This window comes from Pyxicephalus adspersus, chromosome 1 (genome assembly GCF_032062135.1).
Source record: "Pyxicephalus adspersus chromosome 1, UCB_Pads_2.0, whole genome shotgun sequence".
NCBI classification, from domain to species: Eukaryota; Metazoa; Chordata; class Amphibia; order Anura; family Pyxicephalidae; genus Pyxicephalus; species Pyxicephalus adspersus.
In genome coordinates, this window is record NC_092858.1 from 72,791,229 (window position 1) to 72,812,275 (window position 21,047).

Genomic DNA, 21,047 nt, shown 5'->3' on the forward strand with positions numbered 1-21,047 from the left:
GCAAACATTCCTCAGGGAATTTGCTCCATATTGACATGAAAGTATCACAGTTGCTGCATATTTGTTGGTTTCCAGTTCATCATGTGAATCATCCATTCCACCACATTCCAAAGATATTCCATTAGTTTGAGATCTGGTGACTATAGAAGCCTTTTGAGTACAGTGAACTAATTTATAAATTCACAAAATCAGTTTGAGATGATTGGGGCCTTGTGACACAGTGCATTAGCCTACTAAAAGAATTAATCAGAAGATGCATACAATGCAGTTATAAAGCGATGGACATGGTCAGTAACAATACTAAAGTAGACTGTGGCATTTAAACAATGTCAATTTGGTACTAAGGGGTCCAATATATTATCAACACACCTTTATACTACCAACATGAGCCTGAACCATTGATAAAAGACTGGATGGACCCTTGTTTTGTATGTTATTTATGCCAAAACCTGAACTTGGTACCCAAATGCTGTAGCAGAAATGAAAACTCGTCTGACTAGGCAAAGTTTTTCCAATCTTCCTTAGACCAGTTTGACCCTGTGCAAATTCTTGTCTCAGGTGTCCAATCTTAAATGATAGGAGGAGCACGTGGTGTGGTCCCCTGTTGCTGTAGCACATGTCCTTCAAAGTTCAAAGATACTCTCCGTTGTAACAAGTGGTCATTTGACCTAATGTTGCCTTTCAATCAGCTTGAACCAGTCTAGCCATTTCCCTTCCACCCAGGAATGAGCTCCTTGGATATTTTCTCCTATTTAGACCAATCTCTGTAAACCTTAGAGATAATTCTGTGTGGAAATCCTAGCAAATCAACAGTTTCTAAAATATTTGCACCAGTCCACCTGTTACAAACAATCATGCCACTTTCAAAGTCACTTCAATGTAATTTAAATCACTTTTCTTTCACATTCTGATGCTCAGTTTGCACTTCAGCAGTCTGTCTTGACTATTTCAACTGTCTAGTTGAGTTGCTGTCTTGCGATTGTCTGATTAGATATTAGGACAGATATACCTAAAAGTAGCCTGTGAGTATCTCCTTGATAAAGAAAAACAAAGATAAACTTGAGAAGATCAATGACATGTTTACCTAAATGGAAAAAGCTGCATACACTGAAGGAAGTGAAGGAAGAAAAGATCCCATGTTTATACCATCTTTAACCAGGAGCTCAAGTGAGAGACTAAAGCTGCGTACACACTTTTAATTTTTATCGTTCAAAATGAACGACGAACGAACGACGAACAATCGATTGGGCAAAAATCGTTCGTAAAAAAAGTAACCAACGACGCCGACAAACGAGGAAAGTCGTTGGAAACGAACGACCGGACCGGCGGATCGGATTGGATGACGATTGTTGACCATCGTTAGTGTGTACGATCGTTCATTGATCGTCCATGGTCTGACCATGCGTGACGAACGAATGTTCGTTCACTTCCTGTCGTGCATGTCACTCCCTGTATCGCTCAAACGATCGTATCTATTGTGTGTACAATATCTACGAACGATCGTGTCGTTATCTGTATGTGCAGGATCGGTGCTATACGATCGTTCGTAGATATTGTGCAGGATCGTTCGTCGTTCGTTTAACAACGATAATAATTGGAAGTGTGTATGTAGCTTTAGTATAACATGGATGAGCTTTTCACTAAACATACGATTATGAAAATTAAGGAAACTGAGAAATGCCTAACAATATGGCAGAGATAAATAAAAAGTTAACAAACATCAGGGACTTGAGTTAAAACAAATAAAGCCAATTTTGCCACCAAAGAGAAGTATGTAGTCCAGTTAACACATTAGAGTCCAGATAAGAGGGTCCCGGCAGTAGAGGAAGATTCAGGCTGGGTACACACGCAATAATTGTCGTTGGAAAGGATCTTTCAGGATCATACGTAGCCTAAGTTTGGTAAGAATGGTAAGTTGGCCTGTACTAAGTAAAAAGGCCCAAATAAGGTAAGTAAATGATACTCAGTATGGAATTCATTTTAAAAAAAACAAAACAAAACAAAAAAAAACACAGCCCCAATACTTCATGAAGGCAAGTGTTAAATTGTTAACCCCTTTGATAACATAGTGGACTAGCAGTACTTAGTCCAGGACCAAAAAGAAGAAAAGGCAATGGTCACTAAGAACTTGGGTGACAAATATGACGTTTTTCTATTATTGCTTCAAACTGAAGGTGGAGCCCTTAAAGATGTGCATGATGGTACTTCTTTTTTTTTATTACAAATAATTTGACCAATAGGGATGGGCTAGCAAGTTTTTAAAACTCATTCTCGCGGCGAATTCGGCCGTTCTCGCTTACAGAAATTGTAAGCGAGAATGGCTGGTGTAAATTCGCTGATCGAGCTCCAATTTAAAAATAGATTTAAAACCAAAAAAAAAAAAAAGATCGCAGGCTGGGCTGATTAATGAATGAATTGATCAGCTCAGTGTGTGATCCCCGGCACTGAAGGTTAAATGGGTTACAAGTTTCCCCATTCAAAACCTCTACTGCTCTCTGATTGGCTGAAGAAAGCTTACCTCAGCTAATCAGGGAGCACTAGAGGTTTTGAATGGGAATACTTGTCCCTATTTAACCTCTAGTGCCAGGGATCGCAAACAGGATTCCCAGAGCTTCAAGAATGATTGCAGCTCTGAGAATCCACTGCGATCCCGGGGCAATAGAGGTAATTAAACTCTAATGCCCAGGGATCGCAGTGGAACTGGAATCCTCTGGCACTAGAGGGTAACTAACCACTAGAGGGTAACTAACCTCTAGTCCTGGGAATAAGAACAGTGTGCGATCTCCGGGGCACTAGAGGTTAATTACCTCTAGTGCCCCGGGGATAGCAAACAGGATGATTCCCAGAGAATCCTGTGAATCCCCCGTGAATCCTCCTGGTATAATTTCCTCAATCTTCCGATGGTTTAGCGTAAACGATTGACTGAACCCTTAATGCAAGGTCACATGCACAGCAGGTAAAGCACCAATTTGGATCATAAACAAATGTAGTCAATGCATAATTAATTGCCACACTACAGGAAATTGGTGATCATTGCTGTTAGTGTAATAGGATAATATCACTGGTTATGGAGTCATTGTGATTGATACATGTGTTGAGAAGTACGCCATAATGCACATTGATGCATCACGATGCATAAAATTGCAAAATTACATGGACTGTGTCATAAGCATGGGGTAACTTGTATTTAGATACATGATACATTCAACATAAAGTGCATTGAAATGCACAATAAAATTATGTATTGCATGTTAATGCATCTTTTGCATCTTGTTAATGCATTTTCATTGATTTTGCATGTTTGAAAATGCATATGCATTAAGCCATGTGCATGTATTTTAGTGGAAATGGTCATATAGTGCAATATCAGGGCATTTTCTGTGGAAAAAAACACAAACTGGCAAGTACCTTGCGTAATTAAATCAGTACATTACTGAAGACTGGCTATTTATAATCTGTATACTTGTTCTGGGTACATGACCCCAAAAAATTATTCAACCAGAGAGAGCATGGTAACAATTTTTATAGGAAAGTCACCAGTAGCAGCCTTTATGTTTCTCTCGCTATGGGTTAACTTAATAGTACAAATACCCTGAAGAAGAATTTAACATGCTAACATAACTTAAACACTTATTATAACTGTTGGCCAATATATTATATGTATATTTCCAAGGATTTTAAAGCTGAATTATTCATTATTATATAGCTCATAGATATTTGTTGTATTAAAGCACAAGATATGCTTTTATTAATCAAAAATGAATGCACACACTGCATGTTGTCCATTTCTGTTTCTTTATACTCCATTTTTATTTGGGAAAATGGAACAAAAAAGTTTTATTTTGACAAAGCAAACTTGAACAAATATATACTAACTGATTCTTAGAACCTAGATTTTCTTTCAGAAAAGTGCTTTTAAAAGTTTGAGAACATTCTTCCTAAACATCTCTGGCATTACTCTGTATAAGAGCCAAGATTAATGGCAGACTGTGAAGAAAGCATTAAATGGGACTGCCATGACTTTGCGCTCTCTCTCCTCGTATCTCAAAGAGATGCACTCTCTGTTCTTACAAGTACAGATGGACCCGTCAAGAGGAGAAGATGAATTTTAACCTTATTCTGATAAGCAATACATGAGTATTCAGTAAGTGTCTCTAACAACATCATTTTTATATTTTTACATTTATAAGATGTTTAAGTAGCATATGCAAAATACAAAAGCTTATGAGCAAAAAATGAAAATCAATTACAGAAGTATGCTAATTTGCAATTAAACATACAGTAGCCTCTTGTTGTATTGCAGAAATGTGTCTTATGTACAAAATATTTATTATAATGCTTGTTATACAGTTTATTTTAATGTTGAATTTACATTTGACCTTGCTTACATTTAACCAGTTATATTCCTAAAACAGTAATAAAAAACATAAGTATCATCTACAAGAAACCTATGTAATTGGGTTAAGGTCATCTTACAATTTCACAAACTGAATAAAAGCACTTTATGTCTAATAATATTTACAAGAATGGATCCAGAGAAATGTAACAAAGGGATATCTATTTTGGGCCCTTAGATAAATATAGACTTGCATAACTGGAGCCAGATTAGGTGGTGCAAAGGATTTAATATTTCACCTTACTAGGGCACTAGGAAGGCAAGAGACATCCCAATTCCCGGAAGGGCAAACCTGCCAGCAAAGTATATAAAAATGAATATAAAATGCAGTTACCCTTCCATGCAATTCAGCAACATCTTAAACTCTTCTAAGGTCTTCTTACCTCCTTTTCAGCCCAGCACCACCATCTCAAGTATTGGCATCATATTCTGCTCTGGCCACAGCAGGAAGTTTAAATTTTGCAGAAATATTTATTTTTTAATTTATAATTTAGATGTTTAAATGGCAGGTTACCAGGATGGAACATCACAAATATAACCTGATTGCCATGTGAGAACTGCGAAGATGATAATTTTCTTCCATGCTTTAAGCAACCCATTTGCCTTTCCCATTAAAGGTTCATTTGAAAGGTGTGCTTTAAAAAATGAGCCAATAATCAATGTGTTCTTCATGTCCTCATCTGACCCCAAAAAACAGTGGCACGGGTTTGAAGGAAAAAGTGAAAAGTACTTCCAAACATTTATCCAAAGAATACATAAATTATTACAATCCAAGAGATTTATTCTGTCCAAAGTCAGAAGCGAAAGACAGTGTTCCCTAAAATTTTATTAGATGAAATGACCAGAAGAAGTGTGTAAAGAGTAATAAACATACAAAGGTGGTAAAACCAATTTTTGTAAAAAAAAAATTCCAATAAAGTAAAGAAAGTAGAAGGAGCAAAAATAGATTTATCAGATGAGGAAAGATGTTGATTTGAGGAAATGTAAACATAATATCATTTTTATGAATAAGGAAAACCCATATTTAAAGCTCTCTAAGGCTGGAGAGGGTAATCGTTCATCAGTGAACCTGGGTAATCCAGCAAACCTGCAATGAATTGCCTAAAATCATTTGCTATTTGTTTGCAAAATTTTTCAATCCTGGATCAGATCCATTCCAGATTTTTGGATCATCCAGGTTCACTGATAAAGGTGTATCCGCTGCAGCCCTGGAGAGCTTTAATAAATTAGGCACATTGATGGAATACACAAAGCCTGTCTATGGAACTACAAATAGAGCATGGCCCTCATGACTGCCTGGCTCACACTGACACGCTGCCGATAAATGCTAGGGTTAGAAGAGGTTGCAGATAAGGAGTAACAAAACCTAATCCAATCTGAGTTTTAACCAAGGCCAATTAAAGATAGTCATTCAGAATAATACACAAGTTCTGTACACCAAGTACAGAACCAAGGCTATTTTTTGTGTCATCAACAGAGAAATAGATCCAAGATATAAAGATACAAACTAAAAAGTTAAATTCAGGCTGTTATGTGATCAATAAAGGAACCCAGCTGAAGATGTTTTATGATAAAAAAAATCAGGATAAAGTTGAAAGAGATGTATTTTGATGTTAATTGTTCATTGCAGTGAGTGGCTTGCTGTATTACTACTATAATGTGTCAAAGATTTGCTGGGCTAGTCGTAATGCTCTGTTTAGTCCAGAAATAGTTTTATCAGTAGCAGAAAGAGTGCTTTAAACAAACTAAAGAAACATGGCAAAAGAGATTTGTAACATACACACACATTGTTGCTGCATTAATAATTATGCAACACATCAAAACCAGCAGAGAGGTGAGAATTAAAAGTTTTATTTTTGCACCAAAGTTTATGATGAAGATGCCACATGTCAAAATGCTTTTTCAAATAACTGGTATAATTCCCGAAAGCTGTGGTTTCTGGTCTAAAACTGTTTTTTTTAAAAACTTCCTTTAAAACTTATGGCCTTTCTTTTGATCGTTGTAATAAACCTTTTTATAAAGAAAACATTGAAATGGAGATTGTAATAAAGCAGCTATGGTTTTTTAAAACTGTTTTCACATTTTTAATTGGCAGGGATGACTAATAGAATTTTTTGTACTGCAGAATGCTGCCTTGGTGATTTGTGGTTGGTAATATCTACCCCACTGAATATACATGATTTTTCAGGGCAACTATATAAATTTACAATAATGGAAACCAATTGTATTTCTAAAGATTATTAAACTCTGACCTAAATCTTTATATCCTTAAAAACAGGTGTAGGTTTTACTTTAAAATTTTCCAAAGGTCACACTCACAGTGTTAGATTGCAATAGACAGCAACCTAAAGGTATTAAAGATTAAAGACTGACTGCCAATGAAGGACACAGGATGACACTGAGGGGCACAGATTGTCACACAAGTGGATTGATAAAATGATGGATCGAAACCTTTGGAGAATGGATTTTGGTTGAACAGGGCTTACTGTAGAATGCAGAAAGGTAACATTTGCCAGTTGTCAGTTAATGGCCACCTAAGAGTTAACATTTTTAGCAAGTCAAATACAAAAACATGGAATACTGAGAACATGTGTTATGCATATACAGGTGGATTTGTGTAAACTGTCTAGTCTGTGCCCTTGTGAACATCTTATGTCCTCCTTCCCACGCTAGGTTCGGATGGGAGTGACCTGATAAGAAGAAAGTTATGGCTGTTATACCCCAATGAGTCATGAAAAAGAAATCAACTGGAAATATACAAAATATATTCTGTACAGGATCGCAGGGTTGGATCCTTGATGGAAGGCACATTTTCCCTATAAATGGATACTGGAAAGGAGTCTGGGATTGCTTCTTTGTTAGACAACTGTGTTGCTGTTTTTTCACTTGTTGTCATAGGACCAGGACTCCGGACTGAAGAGGAAGGATTAGGTGGGCCTCTTCAGTTCATCAATGTACACACCAGGAATTGCACCTGCCCAGCAGGAAGGTGGGAATCCCATAAGGGCTCAGGTGTGCAAGTGAGAGTGAAAAAAGGTTACAAGTGGTGTTGCTGTTGATGCTAACTTGTTTTCATTGATTTATGGACTGTGAAAACACCAGGCTGGGGATTGGACCCTCACGAGAGACTTGTATTGGACTCATCCTTATAGTGGGGACATTCTGATGGACTATGGAGATTTACACCACTAGGCTGAAGTAAGCCTTTTTCTTAATTGTTTATACCTTCCTGAGTTGCTGAAAAGAAGCTGTTTTTGTGTTATTCCAGTAAGGACTTGTGTTTGTTACACCCTTTTGGTGAAAAGCGTGCTGGCTGCTGTCTGAGCTAATCCCCACCCTTTACAATTCTCATACTTAACAATTGCAAGGTTTTTTCATATCATAATGTAACAAGTAGGTTTGGTCAAAATGAGCTAGTAATGGTCATGTAACGATTTGATTAGTTGAGTTCAGTGTATATTTGTTAACTCCAGATGTTATAGAATTGAGTGCTGACACTGACATTTTCTGTATATGTATAAAGAAATGCCAGCTTCTCCATGCCTAACTCTTCCTAGTTAGATGATATGGAAACGGGCACTCCCTGGGGTAAGTAAAATGAGTTGCATGATCTTGCTGCTGGAACTGTTGCTGTTTTGGACCATTGTACGCATCCAATAAAGATAAGAACTAACTTTAAATTAAGCAGTGTTTTGTGTCGTTCTTTCCTTCCTGACACTTGTAGTTTCACAAATACTTCCAACTTGTTACACTGGCACACATGTGCACAAAAAAGGATGTATGTATTTTTTTTATTAACATACCAAATGGGTCTGATTTATGAATGATTCCAAGACTGGTGAAGATAAACCATCAATAGCCTGAAATAAATTTGGTCAAGTATTGAAAACATTTATTAACTAGTAACAAATGTTTTTTTAATAATTCCATTCCAGGTTTGCTAGATCACCCAGGTTCTCCCAAGATTCTCAGGTTTGATAAATCATCCCCAATGTATTTTGTTTCAGTTTTCTCTAGTTTGAGAGTTCAACAGCTCTGCATACTCTGGAGCATAGTAGTTTTACTGCAGTGATCAATACATATTGTTTTATCTATTAATAGAGGATCTCTAACTGAGGTCATTAGCTATAGGAAATTGCAGTGTTAGCAACTTTATTGTTAGATGCAGCAAAATATTTGACTCAAGGTAATGTCTAATGAATAAAAAATATGTAATAATTACAATTAAAATTTTGTATGGATTTTCAGTTATTCTAAAAATGAATAAGCTGTTCAAACAGAATGAATATCCACATTATTCTATAAATAAATATTTAATGATAATTGTTTGTAATACTGTTAAAAATATGCCTAAAATCATTATCCCCTATGGACTCTATTTATAAAATAGGAAATATGACATTCCCTTGAACATTCTCTGCTAGAAATCAATTACTGTCATTGAAATGTATAGACCTGGAGGATTCCCATGGGGGAATATCTGGTTTGTAAGTAAAGCCCCATGTGCCCCTTGGTAGTCAGTTAACTTGTTTTTGTTTGTTCTTTAAAATATACATTTTACTAATGAAAATATAAATAGCATCAGGGTAAAGCAAACATATTGTATTATAAATAATAAATAAAAATGATGAAAAAAAAAAAAAAAAATATATATATATATATATCATAATGAATGGACAATTATTATAAATTAATAAAAACAAATGGTATTACTATAGATATCACTGCTCTTAGAACATGTACTGTTATTCAGTGTTCTGACCATGGCATCAAGCTAATAATTAATTACTGTAGCCTGAATATCATTAAATATGACAAAGATAAGTTAACATAATTAAACTATGTTAACAATGCATTATTTAGCAGGATGAGATTATATGCATTTTTTTGCCACAACCAGCCTAGGCTTCAAAAGCATAATTTCCTGTAAGTTACTTACAAGTGTTAAAACATTCATAATTACTAAAGCTTAATTATCAACAATCTCTATCTCTCTCTTTTTTCTTAATTTTAGTGTAGCACATAAAAGGACTGACCCCAAAAAATATATACTGTATATAATATTTTTAAAATGGATAGCATTTAAAGTTAACAGAAACTTTACTATATGTACTTACAGGACATAACTTTATTTATTTATAGGGCTCTATATCATAATCGTATGGAGTCATATGGTACATAGAGTGAAGAAAGTGTTTGTATATATGTAAAAATGTTAGAATGCTAACATTTTTAATGATGTATGTGATATTTAGAACAATAGTTATTGCCAGCCTTCTTTCTGTAAAGTCTACAGGATTGGACTGATGCTTGGCTGACTCTTGCTAACTGCTTGTCAGCAGTCTGGCTGTGGCTGTATGTACCAGGTGCTGTCGACAAATTACCTGGCAAGTATGAAAAGGGCAAACCTAAATAGTTCATCTTGCTGAAATGTAAAATAAAATGCCAAAGGAGAAAGACAAACTACTGAAGAATGAAGAAAATGATTCCAAACCATTCTCCGTGCAATCTACCAGACAGAGCAGAACAGACCCTTAAAGTTAGTGAAAGAAATGTCATGGTACCATTAGTCCAGTTTAGACTGCCAAGCAGAGCAGAGCATTATTCTTTCTCCAGGTACTGTGGGCTAATTTTGGTCAAATTTCCATACATTATTCACTGACAAATGTAAGGGCAATTATTTAAAGATCAGTCAATGGTGTTTATTATGTTTAAAATGTTAGCTGCAACAGCTGTGTTTATTTCTGTTTACCAGTTGATTTTAAATGGCTTCATGAATAAATATACTGGTTTATATTTTGTATAAAAAATCAAAAAAACAAAACTATTACACTATACAAAGAATGGCTGATTTTTATGCAGGTATTTAGCTCATTCTGAGGAGAGTATTTACTGAATTTCTTTTAAGCCCCTAACCTTACTCCTCCATATCTCACAGAAGGGTAATACAATACAATTAGTGACCTATGATTCTTAGAAAAGGTAGAGAAGTCCTTCAAATTGTTAGCTAAAGTGCAAAGCAATACTGCTCAATATGTTTCCAGTTGTTTTAGCTTCCTCAAACTTTTGCAATGCTTTCTCATTTGATATCATCTGCTAGAAAAAGCAAATGTGTGGGCCGATAAATGGAAGAAAAGAACAACAAATACTGGCACATGGATTGCATGAACATAGAATAGAATATAAATTAAATCAGTGTTTTCTACAGTTAGAGGAATATCAAATGCACAGCAATTACAGTATTGATAAACAAACTAATATCCTGCCACAGTTTTCAGTTCTGTTGGATCTCTGTGGACCTCCTGTTATCACTGAAGCTGTCCCTGCAAATAATCTTCCTCTATGTCCATGGGTCTCTGTATATGTCCAGTTATTTGCTAATGCACTCTTATAAATAGCCATCAACAATTCTACCTTTAACCAGGGTCAAGTAGTGACAATTTCTTCTTCAATATGCTCATTACAGCTTATAGATGTAACACTTCAATTATGTTGTTTAAATCTCTGGGCTATAATAGTACCATCAGTGCTAAATTTCCTACACTTTAGTTATTTGACAGAAACATCGGCATGGACAGATTATATAAACAGCTTACTATATAAAGGTTGGCAATGGTAATCTTTGTCACAAATGAATACATGTTGTTCTATGTCCACCTATGCTATATTGACTTGTTTAATGTGTATAACAAAGAGCAGTGGTATACAGTAAAGTTATCATAATTCAACTTTTAGTAGTTAAGAATAAACAAGTTAAAGGAATGAACACCATTGTTTATTAAATGTACATTACAGGCATACTCTAAAGTAATAACATGCATACACCTAATACACGGAAAGCTAAACTTTGGGCTGAAAATATGTATTATAATTATATTCCACATTAGACACATAGATTGTAAATGTTCTTTGTGTGCAAACCTAAATATTTACTTCTACAAGTAATGGTGGTATTACCATTGTGCTGTACACAGTCTGTGCAAAGCAGAAATTTGGAAGGACCTGTAGGAATCCCTACTACTGATGGCCTACAAAAGAGAGAGGTAAACATAAGACCAGTCACCCTGCAACCAGGAGAAAGAACAGCAGCGAATGGTCCTTACCACAGTATACTCCTGAACAAAAGCAAAGTGCTAAAGTTGTATCATTCTAAATTACTGTATGATCTGGAATAAGTACACAAAATATTATATTTATAAAGTAATTTAATTAAATTAACAAACACAATAAATTTCTGTTGCTGGAAATCTTTTGTGATCATTTCTATTGGCTAGGAGGATGGATGGGTAGGAGGCACCCAGCTCTATATGAAATTACTGTTTTTTTCTGGTCAGTTGGTTGTTTGTCGATCAGAATTTGGGAATTCAGTACCTTCTGACTAGCCTAAATATGGAGTAGGTTTTTCCTAAATCTGTCAAATTGGGGTTTTGTTTCACAGGCTGTGTTACTAGTGCTTTTGCTTCCTGACCCCTCCACCCGCACAAGCTATTTACACCCATTTCCCTTGGGATGGCACCCTGCTAAACACTTCACCTCTCAATATGTTCCCGTTGCCCCTCCCAACCTTTTCACTATGTCTTTCCTCCATACCAGCATATATAACATTTACCTAATACTAGGAATCACTGTTCAGGGAGGTGTCCAGAGAAAAGCAGTTGCTTTGGAACAATTTAAAACTCAGTTAAGTTAAACTGAATGGATATTTTGACTTTTGCACAGGTGAGATTTCTTCAGAATTTTAAGTAACAATATTATTTCCTAGAATTAAAGTCTCTTGTAAAGTCTGGGTTTAAAATTTAGGTTGCTACAAACATACTCGAATTGGATCAACTGTGACGATATTTCTCTTTTTAATGAAAAAACTGTTTCCTACATCTACTGAGATTTACTGTTACTGGTACACTAAAGCCAGCTGTAACATAAAGAAAAACAGTGATGTGAAGAAATATATCCAGACTGCTCGCACTGTGTAATACTGGAAGGTATTTGAACATGTAAGTTATGGAAAAATATTGCAGCTTTACTGGAATAAATGTATACATATATATATATATATATATATAGTAAGTAAAACAAAAGCACAAACATGTATTTTGTCACCAGTTAAAATTAGGTAAAGTTGCAAAGGGAAACATTACAATTTAAATGGATGAAACAGCGAGAACTCTGTAGAATCTTCAATCTAAGGGGATTTGAGATCTGTTTATCCAGTCTAGTGAATCATACAACAGACAGTAGAGCCTATAGATCAGTGTTTCTCAACCATGGTTCTGTGTAACCTTAGGGTTCCTCCAGAGGTTGCTAAAGGTTCCTTGAGCAACGAGTAGTTTGTGACCCTCAGTTTAACAGACACCATTGATCTTTTTGGTTATCTGTATAGGTGACATCATTCCCACTGGTAAGCAATGTAAGAGGCATTTATCCTACTGACCACAACACTAATGGATAACTAGGATACATTCACAACCTGATCATTGGTCAAGAAATTTTTAGCAACACAGCCCTGTGAATGAACCTTAGTGCTCTCTCCAGTAAGCTTGCTCTCAATTTAAGACTCTATTCTTATGCACATGATGTCTAACTGGTATGTAGTGCTAGTGCAGTGTATGGCTTAGTTCCCAATATAAAAAGTGTACTGCAACACATGGTAAGTGCAGCCATAATGCTGATCCTATTGATTACACTGAATTGGGTAATGCACAGGAAAGGTAAATAATGTGTGCAGCAATGCATTGTCAAAACGCAATGCAACAAAATAATAAGTGGGACCAATAAACACTTCCTTCTATGATCTCTCTGTAGTTGCACACTGCAGTGAATGACACTGCATGGTACACAGTGGGAACGAAATATAAGTAAAATTGTAGCATTCCGATATAAGAATGCATTTATGTATTTACTCACTTCGCAATAAAAAAATGCATATATATATATATATATATAAATTCAAATATATAGTCCTCTATGGCACTAGCATCTATTGCAACTAATATATACAATTATCAGGCAATAGTTAATAATACTTCAGTCTGCCTTCGCTAAATACTTTAAAAGCAATGAAATAAAGATGCCCATCCTTATTTATTAAAACACAGTATGTTGTATGTCAGCCAGTCAGAAAACCCATAGGTTAGCAATAGGGAGGAAAAAAGTATCTTTTAAGGATTTATAATGATATGAATGTCTTGGCATGAAAAAAGATCCAAAAGTGTTTATGCATTTTTAAACTTGTCATTGCTATCTTGTCACTAGCCTGAAAACTTTGTATGCCCTGAATGTTTCTGGAAGTTATAAATGGGGAACACATTTAGTTTACATCATACTCATATCGCAACTACTTTTCATAGTTAAAGTTCTATTTGGTCTGCAACACAACTTGGAGCACAAGTTGTATTTTCTGTTATATATATATATATATATATATATACACACAGTTGACATTTTATAATGTAATCATTTATAACTAACAAGTGGTGTTGAGTACAGATGAGGGATAACACAAAAGATAAATAACATACAATATGAAGAAAACAGATGGAGAGGTTACAAACAGATGGAGCAGTACTAACCAGGCTTGAACCCACTATATCCAATTTATTGCTACTTTTATAGTTTTGCTATTTTTATTGATTTCACAAGTTAAACAGTATACTACAGTATATTACAGTATAAAAACTTTTATCAGGAAAATATTTCAGGCTGCAGGAAAAATGCCTTGGAATGGTCTAAAATATCTAAGATCTTGCCCTAGCTGCAAAATACAAACTGTATTTTTGTAAATGTTCATGAAAAACTTTATAGTTTTTTTTTTTTCAAAAGAAGGATATCCCATTTGTCTGTATCAAACATATTTTTATGGATTGAGAGGAGGATGATAACTAAATGAGGTTCTTCCTTGGCATCACGTTACTCTATGTATATGGTAGTACTTAACATAATAAATATATATACATTTTCTCTTTATTTCTTTTATTTATTTATTTATTTCTTACATTTTTGTTGTTAGGTAAACATGAAATACTACATACAAGTATTTTAAATTCTGTTTTGTGCCAGTATGTAAAAATGTAAATTTCTGTTTACTTTTTCCAGACTTTCAGTTTGCCTTTTTGATGTAAATTGTAAACCATTACAATTTTCCTTCAACCAAACACAAGCCTTTTGTGAGTATAAATCACACAAATGTAGCTACAAAAGCTACCTCCTGGGCATACTTGCATCGGCAGACCTTGGACCAGACTTTATGTACATATGTACATATCTTCATGCTGTTTTCAAAAGTTTTTAAAGAAAAAGTCTGGAGGCCAAAAGTGAACTTTTCTATTAATGCTGCCTTTAGTGGTTGCAGTCTTAAGCTTGTCACACAAGTTAAAATTTAATTGTAATTTTCTTCAGATATACAGTCAAGTATGGTGTATATGGGCCTGTGTGAATAAATACAAATTGATACTTTTGATAAATCTAAAGGAGATGTATATTTAATTTGTAACATGTTCAAGCAGATCAAGGCTAATTTCAGATGTCGTTAGCCACCCTGGCACCCCATATGCACTGGGAAACAATTTTTAAAGTCAACTTCAGCAGTTTGCAAATGAAATGTGCCCTATACGCTCCATATCTGCAAGGCAAATGCAACCACTTGCAAATGTTTGCACAAAGTGCTTCAATATAGTTGAATTGGAAGGGGATGGAGCGTCAATGAGTAGGCAGTACAATGCTTGCTGTGGTTTACTCCAAGTTCCACAGGAGTCTAAGTGAGGTTTCCTAGCAAATTCCTTTACAGGGACTGCCCTGGTGCCATATATATATATATATATATATATATATATATATACTGTACTTTAATAAAACCTCTGTTTGCTGAAAGTTTGGATACATTTTGCTTTCAATGGTTGAAAAATGTGTGGCGGCCAACCATTCAGCACGTACTCAGGGCTAGTGTGGGCGTGGTCTGCACGGGTCCCGCACAGCACACGTCCACCAGGGTGACGTGAAGGATTCCCTGTGCACGGAGTCCGGTGTCAGAGCATGTTCATGGAATCAGAGTGGGCTTGGTCCGTGTGGGTCCCGCACAGCACACGCCCACTATAATGATGTAGGGGATTCCCTGTGCCAGAGACTGCGGGCCAGATCTGAACACAGGGCCGGACTTTGGACATGTCTGCTATACACAGAGTACATCTAAGTATTGTTTATATATGTAGAGTTCATGCTTAAAGCTGAATTTTAGGCAAATAAAATAACATAATTTAATTCTGTATTCCTTAACACAAATGTATATTTCTTATTCAGGTATCAATCTGTGTATTCAGCTGTTTGAATGACATTCAACTTTGACAAAAAGATACAGCAAAATCACACATAGACTAGCTTCACAAAAATGTAAGCACATATCTGAAGCAAAAGGTATTTACAGGGATTCTGTGTAGTTTAAGAAAAAAAAGGATATTGAATATTGGCATTTGGAAGTCAAATCTTATAGTACAAATTCCTCTGCTCTCATGTATTATGACAGTGAGAGCAAAAATAGAGGTGCACTTGTGTAACAATGGATTATAAACTAGGTGCTAAAAGTATCAAAAAGAAAACTGGTAGAAAATTCAACAGAATGCAAAATATCTATTTTACATCTAAGCAATTATGCTGCATGTACTTTTCCTTTTTTGTCAGTGACCCCATTTTTTAAATTGTCCCAAGGTAGAAAAAAAAGTTTTTGCAGTCAGCAGTGCCAAGAACATTGTAGTACTGTGTTCAGGTAGAAAACTAAATAAACTATTGACAGCTGGAGAAGAGAAGGTTCATCTGAAATTTAATGAGGTGAACCAAGGGCATAAAAACTGAAGGTTAAAACAATTAGCATGGCTGGTCATCTAAATTAATACCAGATTTAGTAAGAATACCAGGATTAAACTGACACTTCAATATCATGGTATTGGGATGAAAAACAAACATTAATTACAGGTTAAACTTGAAGTATACAAAAAAAACTAACTGTCAAAGATACAGGTCACAAATTTATAACAATACATGTTTCCTGATTTTCCAGATGGTGCAGACAATAATTATTTTAATTATTATTTATTCTGAATAAAACAGTAGCCACTTAATGTAGCCATGCATTATAGTTCTCTTTATTTTCTCTTCAAACTGCTTAGTGCTGTGATTAAATAGTTAAAGCTTAACCCTATTCAAATTTCCATTTTTTGATCCAGTTCGGAGTTGATATATGTCTGTATTTTATTGTTTAGTTGTTCTAGTCTTGTGTTACTAATGTCACAACAGGTTGGTGGAGAATGCGGGCACCTAGTATAAACTTTTACTTGACCATAATAGACAGGTTAGCAGGGCTGGACAAACAATGGCCAAGGGCGAACTTCATTGACCTTGATAGTACTCCTTGGAAAATCTGTCTGAGGTCTGATCAGTAAAGTGTGATAGTTGACTGTAAAGCACTAGAGAGTAAGATATCTATGTTCATAGATGACTCTATTACAAATGTCTCTTGCTACTGAGCTGTTTATCTACCTACAAAATTCAATGTAAAAGCAGCTCAAAACCATGTGATTTCCTCTGAAAAATCTTAAATCAACTAACTGAGCAAAGAAAAGTTAAACCAGACCTATATCTTAATATTATACTTAAACTATATACTTAAATGTTCCTAATACAGGGTGTCCCAAAAGTCCCTACACACTTCTTTTTTTCTATTTCGTTCCAGGTATCATTCAGGAAGACTTGAGGCCATCAGCACTTAGGCTTTGCAAATTTTGTAAGTGTATCATTACCCTTGACATTGAAGCAGCACTGCAAAATTTCTGCTTGGCAAGACGTTTTTCAGTCCCCAACTGCAGTTCAGTGCGAGTTTGAGAAGCTTTATGGCTGTCTCACTGCTTCAACGAATAACACAATTTACGCTATCCATGGCTAGTTTCTCAAAACAGGCTCTCTTCTTGACAAACCACCCAATGGAAGGCCTGCTACAAGCATCACCAAACACTAAACTCCTGGAGCAGGCATATGCGCAAAGCCAGGCAAATTGATTCAGCGGATGCTTAAGAGAGTGATAAAGCTCTAATCGTACCAACTTCAGGTTGTTCAAAACACTTCAGAATATTATGGTGCTCGTGGGAATGTATGAATCACTCTTACACCGTTATCAAAACGACCCTCAGCTCTTATGGTTCATCAATCTATCTCACTGGTGGGATTAACCAACACAACTGTCGCTTCCTGACCGATGGATTGGTGGAAGGAGTCCCCTTGAATAGGCTTCCTGCTCCCCTGAACTTTTTTTGTGGAACTATATCAAAACCAAGGTGTATGCCACTATGCACCGTAACCTGTTACAGCTTGAGGAATGAATCTGCACGGCCTGTAGCGAGGTTGAGGAAGAGATGGTATAAAATGTTGGAGAGGCTTGCGTCCAAAAGTGGCTGAAAGTTAACGAAAATGGAGGCGCTCACGTGGAGGTATACAACTAGTCTTCAAGTGTTTGAATGTGATGACAAGCCTAGCAAGTAAATCTGCAATGACTCCTTTGTTGATGCTAAAAATATGAATAAACTCAGTTTCTTGTGTAATTTTTAGGAATTCAATAAAAGTGTATAGTGACTTTTGGGACACCCAAACTTAAATTTGCCAGCTGGCGTGTTTATTGCAGAAAGAGCCAGGTTATGTATGATACAAACTTACCTGTCTGTGCACAATCTTCTCTATACTGTACACATATACACATGTACTACATATTTACAATGAATGCAATGAATGAACTGCGTGCACATGAATGAGAGTTACATCATTCCAGCCCCACCTATCAAGATGGCTACAGATCCTGAACTTAGAAGTCATGAAGATGCCAGCAAGGAAACATGGGGACATAAGTTTAGGTAAATAATTGTTAACAAACATGCAAGTTTATTTTATTGCAGAAGGGACATTGCTTGACCCTTTTGCAACAAAAACCTGTCTGCTTGCAGTTTTTTTATTTCCTTCTTTTTCCTTTTAATCTCACTTTGTATGATTTTAAATAAATGTTCAAACATAAATCATGTCCCCTTTTTGTATAGACAGATAGTTAGATGTAATATTATACACATAAGTATTCTGTAATGCATCACAAATTTCTGGGAATCTTGGTTTGTGTGAATTTGTTTTCCAATATTTTAGTCATTTTAAACTACAGACAATTCACCATATCTTTAGAAGCCTAATTTGCTAATCATCACCAGCAAAAAAATGCATGACACAAAAACGTGTGCATGTTTTTTCATACATTTGTTTTGATTTACTATTTGCTTACATACACCAGGGCAACCAATGACAGTAAAGACTATATGATACAACCAAGCAGTCATTGCAAATTAAAATCATTGGGGAGAACTAAATTGTCAACATATAGTTTTGTTCAATGACATATTGATAAATCTTACATTAGTACCCTGTGAATATCTTGAGACAAGCATTGAATAGCTCTCCTCCAGCAAGCACTGATCAGCACTTTTTTCTGTGAAAGGTGCAGACTCAATATTATCACCGGGAAGGTAATAACATGATGTATAGGTTCTTGTCATGTGAACTAGGAAGGTTGAGTCAATCATAAAGCATGCAGGTTAATTAACAGTTAAGTTAAAATGCTTACTGGAAAGGAAGTGCTGAGACGTGGGGCCAAAATCCCTATGGGCTTCATGTAATTGTCTGATGCGCTCATCAATGGACACCTTAGAGGGAAAGAAGAAGAAAAGATTATTTCAACACATGGCAATGAGCAGCAATTAGGGAAGCAGAATAATATTGCTCTGCAAACCTTAGGGTCTCAGGCAATGAAATGCTGTGTCAGGGCTGTAAAATTCTAAATGCCTGTTTTATATTTACATTTTAAAACTGGGACGCTTCAAAACACTAGAAAACAAATAGTTATTTTTCTATAAGCCATAAAATGGGAAACCATATGTCATTCCTTTATGACCTAAGGCTACAGAATAAAGTGGTAAAGGTAACATCTTGCACACTCAGCTAATTTTCAAACATGTGTTTCTATTTTATAAACCTATATTGCTATCACTCTTTTTATTTGTAAATCACCAGGGTATGAAAAATATGAAGCATGAAAGGCAATGTAGAGGTCATAAGACATTGCATGCAAAGTATTTCTACTAATAGACTAATGTCAAAATAAGCCTACACCTAGAGGCTTGTTTGAGAAAAAAAAAGCAATGAGCTGTGCTTAATGATAGCATTCAATTAGATTTTTGCAGTTTTAAGTAAAAAGAATGTTAAAGGATGCTTTCTAGTTTGTTTTTACTATGTGTAAGATCTATTCTTCTTTTCAACATGCATCAGATTCATCTCAAACTTGTACCTATAGAATCTATGTTTGCTTCTATACCACAGTACCTTATAAATCTATTTATTTATTTGTGCAACAATACCAGAAAAAAATGATTGATATTTGATTCTGTTTTGGTACAGAATCAAATATAAAATATTTCAATAAAAATGCATCAAGTCTTTTTCTCAGATATGCAATGCAAAGTTACTATATGCAACCAGAGCAGGATTGCCATCAGAAGTTTCTGGGCTCTATACTAGGTAAATTTACTGGGCCCCCCTTCCTCATGTCTAAAAGCTCCAGCATTACAAAAGTCAAGATCTTTAGCTCAGGGCTCGGTATCCCTTGTCCACCCCAACAATGGCAGCCCTGAGCCAGAAATTTCATTTACTTTCAGTATGTAGCCTCTGAAAACAAATGGAAACTGTTGCTTAAGAGCAAACCTTTCCTAAATGCAAATGACTGCTTGAGAAGGCATACAGTTGATAGATAAAGTACCTAAAACAGCCATTTACAAAAAAATAAATAGGAAGAAAGTATTGTAAATTGAGTGAAAAATATGAATATGTAAAATAAGTTCACTTTTGCATAAAAACATTTTTAAATAAAAGCCCACACATATTACCCAATTATTTAAAAATATGTTTTGGAACAATGTATTCATTTGTTTTTGTTGATTTATTATGTGGTGGAGAAAAAAATGCAAAAAATATGTCCTATAAAAGCAGCAAATGGCCATTTTCAATCTGTGGTCTCTATTGTGCTCTCATCCAGTCACTGTATACAATATAATGCTACCCACCAATGGACAATCCTTTATCCCTATATAGCTCAATGTATATGGCCTGTTTTTGTACCTTCAAAAGACAAACATTTCCCAATAAAGTAAAATATTAAAACAAAAAAAAAATTATACAACAAAATATTTTATTGATTTGTTAGCAGTGCTCAACTTTAAAATGAAAGTTTAGTGCTTGAATGCTCAATATAGAAACAACTTGAAAAGTATAAGAAATAAAAAACAAAAAGTGCTCTCATTATCAGCATAAAATAAAAATGGGTAAAACCGTTGACAAGCAGGACGTTGTAACAATCCAAGTGTGGAGTTCAGAGGTGACTCAGAAACCACAAAAGAACCCACAAAAAGAAATAATGGATACGGTGTTTACAGTTAATGCATCATTATTTAGTAAATTATGGTACAGCTTACTTTTCTTTTCCTGAGGTATTTATTTGGAAATGTGCTTGAGACATTATTATGACCTGTTCACAGCAAAGTAAATTATATTTATTGTGTTTCTCCAGTGCAAACAATTAAATCCA

The 21,047-nt window shown here is 35.2% G+C and overlaps 1 protein-coding gene across 7 annotated transcripts in view; it reads right to left on the minus strand.

Annotated features, from left to right (window-relative positions):
- DMD (dystrophin) overlaps nucleotides 1-21,047 on the minus strand; it is a 721,719-nt gene that overhangs the window by 201,421 nt on the left and 499,251 nt on the right. For all 7 annotated transcript variants that reach the window (XM_072414251.1, XM_072414268.1, XM_072414235.1 and 4 more), the window contains one exon: nucleotides 19,035-19,113. In XM_072414251.1, the coding sequence (XP_072270352.1) occupies nucleotides 19,035-19,113 (79 nt within the window). The remainder of the gene's footprint in view (nucleotides 1-19,034; nucleotides 19,114-21,047) is intronic.